The 14685-nt window shown below is 37.7% G+C and overlaps 2 protein-coding genes across 3 annotated transcripts; one reads left to right on the forward strand and one right to left on the reverse strand.

The window, feature by feature from the left end:
• The first annotated feature begins 397 nt into the window (after positions 1-397).
• csf3a (colony stimulating factor 3 (granulocyte) a) lies at positions 398-2004 on the forward strand. The gene is made up of 5 exons (XM_033985171.1): positions 398-457; positions 860-1035; positions 1150-1257; positions 1595-1735; positions 1813-2004. Exons 1-5 carry the CDS (start codon positions 442-444, stop codon positions 2002-2004), a joined length of 633 nt encoding a protein of 210 aa, XP_033841062.1. The 5' UTR covers positions 398-441.
• A 722-nt stretch (positions 2005-2726) lies between these two features.
• Positions 2727-10901, reverse strand: med24 (mediator complex subunit 24). 2 transcript variants are annotated; one of them, XM_033985299.2, is made up of 26 exons: positions 10784-10901; positions 10496-10639; positions 10334-10416; positions 10201-10239; positions 9784-9857; positions 9460-9683; positions 9249-9360; positions 8808-8958; positions 8604-8717; positions 7956-8009; positions 7790-7872; positions 7531-7617; positions 7313-7424; positions 7025-7167; positions 6906-6943; positions 6741-6823; positions 6422-6600; positions 6240-6339; positions 5749-5924; positions 5407-5671; positions 4555-4736; positions 4371-4464; positions 3950-4049; positions 3532-3612; positions 3228-3376; positions 2727-2991 (listed from the first exon to the last, which is right to left on the reverse strand). In XM_033985299.2, exons 2-26 carry the CDS (start codon positions 10623-10625, stop codon positions 2875-2877), a joined length of 2970 nt encoding a protein of 989 aa, XP_033841190.1. In that variant the 5' UTR covers positions 10626-10639; positions 10784-10901; the 3' UTR covers positions 2727-2874. The 2 variants fall into 2 exon arrangements, with proteins under 2 accessions (XP_033841190.1, XP_033841189.1); XM_033985298.2 differs by having other exon boundaries at positions 7513-7617; positions 10784-10888.
• Positions 10902-14685: the final 3784 nt, after the last annotated feature.

Raw genomic sequence — 14685 nt, forward strand, 5'->3', positions numbered from 1 at the left:
CTTCATCTTGTGGATTTCAAAGACCACAACTGTAATAGTTACAATTGTGATGTCAATAGACATTGTGACATCACAATAAAACCAGGTGACACCACAGTAAAACCCAGGACTTCCTCAGTAAAAATACTGTAACAGTGTAAATGTACACTTTCAATTTCCACACAGCTGAAGAAATGAAAGAATCAAATTTCCTTGAAAACTGTTTTCATTGTTTTTTGTTTTTTTTGTTTTTTTTTTTCAAGTAATGACGTCACACATGAAGTGTGCATTGCATTTTCAAAATGTGACTTCACAGAAAGATTGTTGTAGTCAGATGCTTTTTCGGGGAATCCCAAATCTGCACAAACCTAGAGCTATATATACCCTGAAACAGAACTTAAAGTGTCAGTATAAATTGTGAAAAGCGTCCTCTCAGATCAATAGTTCCCCCTGACAGAGGTCATGAACATCCTGACTGGTGAGTACTCCTCCTTGTTTCACCCTCCTTGGAGGGACCCCTGGATTGCCCTCAGACAACTCTGAGATCTCTTTTTTTAAAATTATATATTTAGTCATGGCCCTTTCCATTTGGACAGTTTTAGTTTAGTGGCGTCTCACTTTACAGGCAATATTTTCATCTCCTGCACTTCAGCTATTTTAGCCTGGAGGGAGGCATGCCCAGTACTGCTTTCTCTCTATCTTTCACTCACACACACCCCTACACACACACACACACACACACACACACATAGGGGAGAGAGAGGCTGGCTTTGTTCTTGTTCTGCCTCTCCCACATGACCACTGCAGCTCAGCATCTATCAGGCTGCTCTGCTTGCATGAGTCTTTGTTGATTTGCCTCTTGTTGTTTTTGTGGTTGCAGTGTGTGTGAGCGTCTTCTCCTTCATGGCCACTATGACGCACAGTGCACCTGTCTTTGGAGTTACCACACTTGTTGACCAGGAGCAATTTCAGGATTTAGTACAAAGGAGCCACAGTTTGATACAAAAGATCTTGCTCTCCATTTCAGATGTGCACAGTTCTTCTATTCACATAAAGGTAAGACTTCAAATGCATGTATTTTAGGCACCTCCGCATATGATATCAGATGACGAAGACAGCCAGTAAAATAACAGTTGATAATTTCCATGACTTATTTTTGTCTTGTCATAGACGTTGAAGCTTAACTCTACAGAGAACAGAAAGATGGAGATAATGGCCTCCAACATTGGCATCCCAAACGCCCCTGTTCTTACAGTGGTGTCAGAAAACTTCCCTCTGGTAAGCATCTGCATACACATGACTTCAGGGTAAATACTTTTTTCAGGTGGGTAAATAATAATTGGCCATTTAAATGATAAACACAAACTCACTGGTGCATGTGTAAATGAAACTTTGTTTAAATATATTTTCCATTTTATCATTAAATGTTCCCCACCAAAGCTACAGCAAACTAAGCTCTGATTATAATTTATTAAGTCCTTTTAATAAATTTTAAAGTTAGAGCCAAAGCAACAGACTTAGATCTTCAAACCTGAAAATATGATGATGAATTCAAGTCACCATGGGCTTGAACTCTGAATGCCCCGTATGATAAGAGTGTGTTTTGCATGTACAGGAGACCAGTTTGAGGCACATGTCTGAGGGCCTACAGTTGCATCGGGGGCTGCTGAACTTTGTCCTGCCTAAACTCAACAATAACGTGAAAATGGCTGAACTGTCCAATGACATTGGTGACCTGGACCTGCAAATTCACAAGGTACAAGACACACATTACTGCTAAAAGCTAAAATAAGGTGACATTATATTTTGACTGGGACAACCTTGGCGTTTCAGATGCTAAAACTGATCCAGAATACTGCCGTACCCACCCCCACGCTGGAGCCAGTGGTGCTGCGTCTCTCTGGGGAGTATGACATTCAGGTGGCAGCGCACTTAACCCTGGTGAACCTGAGCAACTTTGGTCAGGACGTGGTGGTCAGCCTACACAGCATGGAGCTCAGCGAGGAAGAAGAGATAGACAGCTGACAAAATCCTTTTTAGATGTTTAAACTCCTTTTTAGTAATGTCATATTTATTTTTAAAGGTATTTATTTTTACATAGAATGCATATTTATTTATTTATGTAATATTTATTTAAGTGTTTTTCTAATATAATTCAGGCTTGGCTGATTGTGTTTTAACAAAAGCCAGCTGTGTTGATCATGTATCACCATGTTATATGGTATATAGAATATATATAATCCCAGCTCTGACAGTTTGCAGAATGTCCTTGCTCACCAACCCATTTCCTGTACTACATACATCCTAACAAATCCTGCTATAGCCAAAAACATTTCATAGAAACCTTGCACACTTAGTGATCTTATAACATTTGTGATGATTTTTGTATTTTAAACACTATTTTTACAATATTTAAAAAAATATTGAGAACTTTTATGTAATAAATCAAAGTTAATAAGATGTTTCTTGTGTGACAAATTCTTTGAAGCATTGTGCACCTGTGCTTCACAAGTTCTTGAAGCTTTTTAGAAATAAGGCTTGTTTGAATGTCTTTCACATGAAAGTAGTGGGAGTATTGCACCACACAGTTTCTAATCAGACGAGGGCACCTCTGTGTTGTCATATGCTTCAGTAACATGTGATTAGTCAACTGACTGACTTCACCTCTATGACGTGTGGAAATTTAAACAAAACTTTGGAATCAATTATTTAGAACTTCTCCTAAATTGAAAATAAAACAGACAACAAACAATGGATATTTTAAAAAAAAATTACAGTTTTGAGTTGAAACACATTTTAAAACAAAGACAGTTTAAATATGCAAATCATCACTTAGTTGTAACCATGTTTTGTTTACACTTATATAAAACGTATCAGTCATCCCAGTTATATTTTTCACAAGGCAGAAATGGCTTTAGCTGCTACTCTCCTCCCCAGAGGCAAAGACAAGTCTGTGATGGCTAAGACAACTTTTGGTTTGGCAAGAGCAGGCAGCTTCACCAGCTCCGAGACCTGGACATAAAGACACACAAATTAGAGATCAATATGTTTCTGAAAATATAATCAGTATAAACCATATACTTAATCTATGGACTGGGAAGTATATTATACACCTGCACTAACAGGAACAAGAACAGCCCCATTAAGCCCAGCGGGAGATGTAACAGGGTAGGACAAGCATTCCTCATCACTTCCACTGTAATATATCCTTCTTATCTGAACTGCCTGTCTCTCTGCTCTCTACTCACCATGGTAAAGGGCATAAACTGCAGAATGCTTCCACGACTTCCCTGCTCCAGGCATTCAACGCACTCCTCAATAAAACTCTGCACAAACTGGGTGTGGGGCCCTGCCATCTTTGAGCCAAGGATTGAAGATATCAGGAAGAAAAGGTTGGCTGAGGAGAACATGTATGTTAAGTCTAACAAAGTATTTCACCACACTGAAAAACATCAGAGCATGGCTTATGACTCAGGTGTGTTGAAAAAGCTGGTAATTTATAACAGGCAATATAAGGCTAGTGGCTACATTTTATGCATTCCTACTACGTACCTAGGACTCTGTTGAGGGGGTCTCTCATATTCACAGTGTGGAGCTGTGAAGCAGACAGTGACGTGCTCATGGACCGATCTCCTACATATATCACACAGAAACAAATGTAAAAGGTTGCTTTTAGAAGTAATGCTCTAAACAATTTCGAATTATGACTTTTACAAATTATATAATATAAATAAATTAATATGATATTTGTTTCTTGGGTTTCGGTGTCACTCTTTCTAACTAGAATTTCTTTCGTTTGCCCTTAAGGCAGGTTAAAACTTGCAAGTCTTTCTACTGTGGAATCTAGTTACAAGCAAAAAGAGAGAAAGTAGATTTACTGGTGTTATTTGCATAATCCACATCTCAGACAAACTAAAAAGGTTCAAATGGTTGTAAAATGTGCTAATTACTGAATGTGCTAAATGCTGACCTGGACTGGAAAGGGCTACAGGTTCATCTTCATTAGAGCTGAGCAAACGCATGAGCTTAGATGGCTGTGTGTCATCCAAAGGAAAGAGGCTGTTGTAATCCTGTGATTAAAAAGACTGTTAAAAGAATTCCATTTCTGTGCTGTATCAAGTAATAACATTCTCTACAACAGAAGCAGAGCCAGACTGGACTTCACTAGACTGGAATGGACACCATCAGTCTTGAGGAGTCATGTCTGCATTAGAACTCCAGTGTCATGCCTCTTCTCTTGAACTCTTGGGCTACTACAATTTATTCAACAGTGACATTTAACAGTAGTGTGATAAAGTATTTAAACAACAGTTTAATGGTGCTTGAGCATGTATTGCACAGCAGATAGCATCTCATGAGTAATAGTTTTTGGCAACACACTCTTCTATTACCTCAATATCCTCCCTCTGTCTCTTGCGTTGGCGAGCTGATAATGGGCCTTTATGATGAGAAGAGTAAGAGCTGAGTGCACACCACACAGCCAGCCTAAAGTGTGAGAGAATGTTTCACTTAAAAATGGGATGCAACATTTTAAACCACAATTATAAAGAGCTTTGTAAGCTTGTGGCTTCCTACTTTGCCAGTGCCTTCCCAGGTGGGTCAGTCAGGCTGTGCCAGTGAGCTGAGTCTGTGAGCAGGTTGGGAAGAATGGTTCCAAGCAAAGTTAATGTGATCTGCTGAGTGTCCAGACAGAAGATACTGTACAGGAGCTCTACCACTCGATTGGCCCACTCTTGACGAGTCTCCTTTAGCAGCTCCTACAATCACAACATACCTTTAAAGGGTAAGGAAAACAACCAAGAAGACTGATATCACAAACATTTGTTGTGGATCCAGTATACTAAACTCTAAATACTCATTCACAACCATGTCAGGGTCCGAAGTTTAATTAGTAAATGAAAATCAAACATTACTTCCTCTAATTATAATACATTACTCATCTATGAATCTTTGAACACACACTACCAGTCAGACCAAAACCAAACGTCCATCCACAAAAGACAAAACAAAGAAGTGCTGTAAATTGCTTCATTATATTGTGCACCACAATGTGGAAACAGATACATAAGGGAGCGTATACTTACATGCCCTTGCATGATGGTTATTTCAAAATATCTACAATACAAATTAAGCTAGTGGCTTGTGTAATAGAAAATCGCAGAAGGCAGTTTTTGGACACTCAAAGTTGCTCTGCATTGCATTAAATTCACTATCCATGGTACTTTGGTGGTGAACTACCACCACTGTTATAGCTGCCCTAGGTCTGACTGAATGTGGCTACCAATCTACATCAGTACTCTCCCAAACCACCGTCAATCACTTATACACCATAAGTGTGCTTGAGCTAGCTTTGTAAAGTGCTCAAGTACACAACAACAGTACATACTTTTTCACCATGGACACCAACATTATGATAAATATACTAACTTTAACTAAATTATTAGTGAACCAGAAGACTCCTCCCATGTTCAGAAGACTCTCAAACAGATGCAGTGCTCGACTGTCAACCCATCCTTTTCGTAAAACTGCCTGGAATTGTTGACTCAAAGCAGCATGAATGGGTTCCTTGGTTGGGAGGAGGTTGCGGTATGGGATGGGTTCATGACCTTCCATTGGAGGGCGCACTGTTGCTCCTGTCTGCTGAAAGATGTCTGCACACATGTGCTCCATGATGGAACTCATGATTATGACACTGGAGTGAAGGAAAGGGAAATAAAAAAAAATATTATTTAGCATTTATGGCTGTAAATGGTTATGATTGTGTCATACCGTTCATTGTAAAATTGCAGTGTATTTTCTCCATACAGAGGTGTCACAAGATGTCGAATCATCGTCTGCGGCTTCTCTCTCTCATCTCGGCCCAACATTCGGACATGAGCTACGAGCCACGCAACAGCACAAATGGCCATACTACATACTTTCCCCTTTATGTTATCTGTAATTTTCTATACTTCCAAAGATGTGAGACAGAGAGAAAGAAAAAAAGAGAAGGATGTGCTGAGAAAAGGGGATTCTTACTAAGAACATACTTCCACGTTGTGTCATTTGTAGCAATGCATGACAAGGAAAGTGGAAATAATGACACAGCATCCTTCTGCATTTTTGAGTTACTAAATTTATATTATGACCAGTCATTTTCCAAAGATGTCCCTTTTGGGTAGTATCTTATGATGTGTGGGAAAGTTTACAGTATGTTTATTTCTATGCAAAATAGCAGAATCTAATTTCCATTAATACAGTAGAGTAAAGAAGAGTATTACCTGCACAGCTTCCACAGAAAGCACACCATTCTCCCAGGCATTCAGTACTTCTAAGATGGCTGCCGGCGTGTTCAGACAAATTTCATGCCATTTAACCTGACTGAAAAACAACACAAACTGGATTGTGATTAAAGGAACCTGGTGATAACACAAATATGTAATAATGAGGAAGCTAAACTCACACTAGCTTCATTTCTGAGGAGTTGTTGAGAAGAGTCACCAAGTTCTCCACTTTACCAGGCTCTGGTTTGAAGCAGGGGTGATCTGGGTTTAGGATCTTACCTTCTTCTGGCATACATGTCTGCAGCCATGTTTCAAAAAAGGGGGTCTCTCCAGAAGGACTGGGTTCTGACAGTATAACCTGATATAAAAACAAAACAAAATTGTAACAGTTCAATCAATTCCCAAAATATGGCTGATATTTTATAAAGGTGCAGGATATGATTTTTGACTGTTGGGTTACAGTTTTAGGAACAAGAATTAAAAGTGACATGGACAAACCTCTGACCCATATGTCTGCACCACATGACACAGCATGAGGAAAGAGATGTCAAAAAGAAGAGCTCGCACAGATGCTGACTTAGCTGAGGAAAAAAGGACTGTTGTTAAGTAGTTCTTAAGTAAAAAACAACAAAGAAACATTTCTTATAGGAAGGTGCCACTCACATCCTTCCCCAGTGATATGTTTTGGAAACTCATTCAATCTAAAAACAGTAGCACATATATTAGGAAAAGGAACAGTCAACTATACTGTAATCACATCATATAAAGCATTATTCATGTACTTTATAAACTTCCGGGCAAAAGATTTAAGCTTCCCAGTAGCTGCCGCTGCTGCAAGAAGCAAGTCCAGGCTCTTGCCAGACAGCATGTGGCCAAGGACCCCAAGAAGGCCCTCAGGAGACTTTGAGTGGTCTGCATCAACAGTCTAAAACAACAAAACATGAGATAGTTCTATAGGATAGATGTGGACCAAGAACAGATATCAATAATATTATCAAGTGATTTTACGATACAGTATTAATCCTAAACCACATTCAAATTTTAATGTATTTTATCGGATTATGGAGCACCTTGAGGATATTAGTGACAGTGGGCTCAGCTCTTAGGATAAGACCAGGATTGGGTTGGATGTTTGCATTCTCTGCAGTTTTCAGCTTTGGGGCATATTCCCTGTCCTCTGTCCTAAATCATGTCATAGAGAGAGAGAAGAAGGAGGTGGTGTTACATTGAAAGCACACGGAAAAAAATGCGTTAAAAAGAAAACACATACGTTACATTATTTCTGTACCTTTTGGCTGTTAAATTAGTTGTATTTTTTTCTGATAATAGTACCAGCTTATGGCATTCCTGTAGCAGCATTCCAAGGCAATCGCAGCTATGGAGAGGCAGATAAAATAGTTTATCTGAAAAGTAATGTTGAAAGATTCTGGTGGGCTTCAATTCTATTTACTTTGTATAGCCCAATATCACAGCAGCAGTTGCCACATAGGGCTTCACAGAGTCAGTCAATAAAAAGCAGACTGACCAACAGTCAAATATGCACTTACTTGCATCTTTGATCAGCTTTGTCCAGCAGTGGTGTAAGTTTCAGTAAATACTCAAATGCAATGTTAACATCATCCATGAAATCCTACAAATTATACCACAAATATATGTGTATGTAAGTATATGGTCAAACAGTCACCTCAGACAAAAACAAACAAACATGCTTACCTGCCCCCTGTCCCCCATTGGGTACTTCTTTAGTCTCAGTAAAACTTGTGGGATCTAGGAAAAAAAAAAAAAAAAAAGTATTATAAAGTATATAAAGTAGTGTATATATAGTATATATATAGTATATATATATATATATATAGTATATATATATATATATATATATAGTATATATATATATATATATATATAGTATATATATATATAGTATATATATATATAGTATATATATATATATATATAGTATATATATATAGTATATATATATATATATATATATAGTATATATATATAGTATATATATATATATAGTATATATATATAGTATATATATATATATATATATAGTATATATATATATATATAGTATATATATATATATAGTATATATAGTATATATATATATATATATATAGTATATATATATATATATATATATATATATAGTATATATATATATATATATAGTATATATATATATATATATATAGTATATATATATATATATATATATATATATATATATATATATATATATATATATATATATATATATATATATATATATATATAGTATATAAATATATAGATATATGTATTGATAGGGAGAGAATAAAGGATATTTAAACTGTATGAACAACACTTTACTTTGAGGAATGTAAAAGCTGTCCATTTTAGCTCTTCTGTGCCCTCTGGTGACTCAATGAGGCCAGTGAAGCAGGCTTTCCAAATCTCCAATACAAATAGTGGTGTCGGTATTTGCTGTACACAAGAAAAGAACACATACAAAATTATTTGTTGTCGAGGTGTCCATTTAAATAAAGAAAAAGGCTACACATATGTCTCATCCACCTGCATTCGTTTGATCATCATGAGCTGCTCCACCAGAGGCTGTAATTCTCCGGTCAGGTTCATGGTTCCTTCTAGCATTATAAAGGCATGGACTGAAGGGAAGGAGACATTAACAGGAGGGTCTGACTGCATGGACAACATCTGTGGGACACTAAGGGAATATAGAGAGGAGAATCATGACTTAAATATAAGAATAAGCCATGAATCATTTAATTGTAAATGCAATTTGTGTGCCAATTAACAGTATTGAAGATTATATTAATTCATACTGTCCTTCAAAACTGAGGGTGAAGCCTATAAGCAGCTTGTCTAATAAATAAAAATTTAAAACATGAATCAAAAACATTGAAATTAGAATCTATACTGCAATTCTGAATATCTTATTAAATTTATGATCCAATTATTGTCCTTGTCATTGGTTAAAACCTATTTAAGTCTCACCTTTTCACAAGTGCAAGGCTTTCTTCAATCTTAGTCTTTAATGCCTGGTTAGAAACACTGCTTAGAACCTCGCTCACTTTAAGCATAGCCTGGTCCACGTTGCTCCAAAAACCTAAGAAATGTTTGCTTTTGTTCAGAACATATAATACAAAATATACATCTATAAGTATAATAATAATGGGAATGTGTGCAATAATTATCAAATGTTTACTTTGTTCTTCTAGCCGTGCAATGTGTATAAGGGCCCTGTTCTTGGTACTGTTGAGAAGGCCATGTAGTCTCTCCTGACAGGCTGCGAGACTGGCTTCTGTACTCGCCAATGGACCGAGCTCTCGAAGCTTCTCACAGTAAAAAGCACAGCCCTGCAGCAGCCACACAGTTATACCTAGTAGGGCACGACATAAACCAATGCATTCCTCCGCTTTTCCATGACAGCTTTGAGAGTTTGAACAAAAGAAAAAATGAGAACAGATAAGAACAACAAAACTAAAAATGTTGTAATAAAACATTTGGCAGTAAATTTTTTTAAGTTTACCTGAGGCGATGGCAGAACATGTCCATTATTTCCAGCAAAGATTTAACACAAAGTTCTCGAGAAAAATCATCAAACTAAAAAAACAAAACAAAACAAAACTATACATTACTAAAAGTAAAAATCCCAAAGTATATTAGTGCTGTAAGAAAAATCTATACCCAGATACAACTTGATACCAAAACCAGTAGTACTGAAGTACTGTAAAATACTGTAGAATACTGTAAAAAATTACATTTGAAATTTCCTGACTAGTTTTGTATGGTCTTGATTTTTATCAGAAATATAAGATTATATGGGAATACTAAGTAAACTAACATTTTGTGTTGAAAATTACAGCAACATATCTTTATATTTAAAAAATAAAATAAAAATCAAGTAGTAGTATTGTAACACTAATATGATTAAAAGGTTTGTTACCTTGCTAATGGCAGCAAGCACACTGGAATAAGACACCATCTGTAGCAACAGAATAAATGTTATTTGCGAGATCTGAAGACAATATATGAATGTTGCTACAATAAGCATAACATGGCTCTGTAAATGCATTTACCTGTGAGCTTATGGCATATTTCAGGTATGACAAAATGAGAGGATTTGGAGAAGGTCCAATCATTGCTTGCTCCATCAGAGCCTCTGTTATGAACAGTCACGTCATTTTAAACAAGTAACAACATAGTTTATGTATATATCCATTAAGGGATAATTCTCTAACCTGCCAAGTTCAGGTAGTCCCATGTCGCTCCTTTTGGGAAGTTTCTCTTTATGTTGATTGCCCATTGGTAGTCACTCCAGCGCTCCTTCCAAGCCTGCAGAATGGCTTGCTTCAGATTTACTACCTTCATCTGGAAGAATCACGCTAGAAAACAACAAAGATGAGTTGAAAACCAATTCATTCATTGTTAGCCATTAGCAACTTATGGTACTATTTTGAGATTGGAATCAATAATCAGATGTAAATGTAACTATATACATACAATATAGTTTAATTATTAAGGCTTACCGGGCCAATAGTTTCTATATGTTTTTCGCAGTTTAATTCAAATTTTAGCTTCACAATAACGCCACAGACGCCATCTTTCCTCTGAACATCCAGGGCTGGCTCTTCTTCTTCTTTTTGTTATTGTTATGCGGCTGTTAGCGACCGTCTTAAAGGAGCATTACCGCCACCTACTGTTCAGGAGTATGGGGCAAATAATCAGAATCAGAATCAGAATCAGAATCCTTTTATTGCCATCATTTGTGAACACAGTTCACAAACTAGGAACTTATTTTGGTTATAAAGTGCAACATAAAACATAAAACACACTGAATAAATACAAATACAAATAAGGGCATGCACGATATGCTTAAAAATCAAATAAAATACTTAAAGGTAGAAAATATCAGCAGCAGCATCAGAACAACAGTGCAAACATGACTTATTAAAGTGGCCGGTGTTATAAAGTGTCCAGTTTTGTGCAAATATTTATAAAGTGTTCATGAGACAAATAAGGGAGGTAAGCTCACAATCTAACTCTGCACTCAAAGTAATAATAAAAAAAATGAAATCAAAAGGTAGAAAATCTATCTATATCCTGTGAAAAACACCTGTCTGATTTAAAAAAGCCTACAAGTTCCCCCACTTGACCTCTTCTAGTACAGTGCTGGGGGCACAAGTAACTAGGACGTAAAGCAGGGCACACTAGAGCAGGACACATCTGGAGATGAAAACACGGCACTCCTTAGTTAACAGACTGGCCAGCTTTCTTGGTCTCTCTGTTCCCATCCGCCCAGCAGTGCAGCGCGTTAATTGGTTCACAAGCTGAGGTCTATGTATTGCTGCGCCTGACTGGTGAGAAGGCTGAAGACAAGAGAGCTCAGCGCCATGGACTGTTTTAACCACGAGATGTCAGACTTGACTAATTTTTAGCGCGAGGTAAAGGCTATTTGACTGGTCCATGGGTAAAGGCACCCCTGTGAAGCAGTTCCAGTTTGGACCTCCTCGTGCGCCCGAGCCCAGGTTCGAGTTAAGCTTCTTTTAATTCTTAAAATATGATGCAACACATGTTTTGAGATATTACATTTTTTGCCTTTAACAAATTTGCAAACCAGCTTACCTTCATCAATAGAACACGTGAATGCTCACTATGCATAGTATTCGAAATAAAGTCATGTAGACACACTGATGAAGGTCAAAAATACATATACATAATAAAATAAATAGAAAAGTAATAATAGTCAAGCATACATTCGTAAATGAGTCTGAAAAGTGCACTGTACACCTACTGTGAAAGTTCATCTCAGTTGACCTTGTCTCATTTTTGTGTATTCAAGGATGTGTCATCTTACAAGGCAGACTGCTCCCTCATCTCACTGAACATCCAACACTGAGAGCCAGCTCTGAGTATCGCATCTTCAGATACAAAGACCATCATTCTGCCTGTGGACACTGCAGACAGACTCAGGTTGTTTGAGGTCTCTGTTCTGAAGCAGAGATGCCAGCAGGCCAAAGATGGGCCATACATGCTGGCAAAGGTGAAGGATTGAGACTAGAGGTGTGGTATGCTTGTGTGTGTATGAAAGGGTATTTGGGGAGAACTATCTGTCTCCTTCTATCTGAAGATGCATCAGTGAAGAGCGCTGACAGATATGAGTGTACCCCTTGGGAGTCCAGAGAGACTAGCTGTTCTAACTGTTCTCATGACTTCACCGATGGACTGACAAGGATTTGCTGACTCTTATTACCTTTGTCAAGATTATATTTTCATAACCGTGAATGTTGTTTAGGTCAACAGGATTACGTAACAGTAACAGTACAGATTTCCATAAAGCTGGGTTTGAAGGGCATCATCAGAAAGTTAGTTGCAGTAACACTCACATTTACATAACTTGAAATGTGCTAAGTATTATTATCCTAGGCTTAATCTCACAGTATTTGTTGTAATTTCATAAACTCTGCATGACCTATCAATGCTTCAGCATTACTTTCTCCTCTTAAGTTTGCAGGCCTTTGGGCTCACAGAACCAAATAATTATCTTGGGTCTAGAGCCAGGAAATGAGAGCGTCCCCCTGACGTTCCCTCAGGTTCTCCATCTATGAATCAGGATAAGGACAGTCCAGAATGAGTAAAAAGTAAAGAACTGGATGTGAGCTGATTTTGTCATTAGTTTGTGTGTCACATGCACAGTAACACCTCTGCTCTTACCTGACTGTGAGTCAGCAAGGCAGCCTCAGTAAACTTTTGTTGATAGTGGACTAGTGGGCTCTTGGCTGGTTTGTGGTTACACTAGACCACAAGTGTTGGTGGGAGTGCAGTGTCATTGTGTTCATTTGCACAAATATCAAGCATTTACATTTTTTTAGCGAGTTCAACCACTGATTTTATGTAAAAGAAGAACACAATTTCCCCTTATTTGACTGTCATAAAGACCCTAGTTTGGCTCAGCAGTTAAAAACAGGGCTTAACAATGGAAACTGGCCACCATTAAGTATCAAAACACATAATTATGTTTCACCTCTCTTGTTTGCCCTAGATTGTTTTTTTTGTTGCTGTAGATCAGGCAGCATTGATTTTATATTTTTCAAAGGAACATTTAAAGTATTTCAAAAACTTGTATTAACTTTAGAGTTAACATAACAACATAATACATTAATTATGTTGTGTATAAATAACATTCCTGGGTAGATAAAGAGAAATGACTTCAATATTAAAATCAATAAGGAAGTGTTGAATAAGGAATTATACTTTTTTTTTTGCCTTTACAGCTGGTTGGTGCCATACAGCCGGTGACGCCTCTGTCCTCATCTTCTTGTGGAGCACATCTCTCAAAGGTCATGTCTTGGTGAATTCATTAGACCAGAGCTGTTGGGTGAGTGTGCTGCCGCTTGTTTTTACATCATGTGAATGAATGTGTGAGCTCCAACCTCAGCTGGCTCAATCAACTGCTCTGTGGTACAACACAGAAGGGACAGTCCTATGGGATTCTGGGTGTTAATTTTGTTGCGCAATTTATATATAATATAACAGCATCCCAAAGAACTGTCATCTATGTATCTGTCTGTTGTGTCTACTCTTATGCCCCAGCTGCACACCATGTGTTCAGCCACTGGGTTATTTCAACCATCTATCAGGCTTTATTAGGCATCAGTGTGAGAAATGCTGAAGGTTTAGCAACTAATGGACTGATTGGATTAACAGCCTTTAGAAACAGTTTATTGTCAGATTTGCTTAATAAGAAAAACAAGAATTGTTAATTTCAGTAAGGAAATGATCTATCATCTGTACAATTACAAGGCTTTCTTGTGCTTCCCTGTTTCTTGAAAAATGCAAGGTTGAAATTGACTTTCTATTTGTGACATCAAACAGAACCCACTTGTATTGGAGCGGGACATTATATAACTAAAGTTTCCTGCCATACCCCTGTGATTCCAGTGTCCAGTTGTACCGAAACGTATTCTCTAAGCTCAGCCCAACTGGTGCTCATCCCCACCTCCCTTTTCCTTAATCCTGCATCTGTCACTCACTGTGACGTCCAGCCTTTTGGGCCATGTCAGGTTTTGCCCAGAAAGACGCCTTTAATGACAATTCTTTAATGACACTGGTATGTACATCTTGGGTGGTTTGGGGCTGTTTGGAGCAATTTTCTCATACCCAGCTGCATCAGTTATTTACATTATTTTATTCAGGCCTGGGCTGTGGTCATCTTTCTCAGACAGAAATAAGAACAGTGAAGTAATGGTCCCTCATTGATCTGATGAAGGGCCCTAGCCTCACAGTGGCTAGAGTGTTGCAGTGATTAATTGATGAGGCTTCTTGAATAATTGGCTGTGCACTGGAGTCTCCTGGAGGAGGTGACATGAGTGCTGCTCCTGTAGTGACCCAGGACTCATGATGATGCATGACCGCAGCTCCTTCTCTGATC

The sequence above is a fragment of the Periophthalmus magnuspinnatus genome, chromosome 19, assembly GCF_009829125.3.
Source record: "Periophthalmus magnuspinnatus isolate fPerMag1 chromosome 19, fPerMag1.2.pri, whole genome shotgun sequence".
In the NCBI taxonomy this organism is placed as follows: domain Eukaryota; kingdom Metazoa; phylum Chordata; class Actinopteri; order Gobiiformes; family Gobiidae; genus Periophthalmus; species Periophthalmus magnuspinnatus.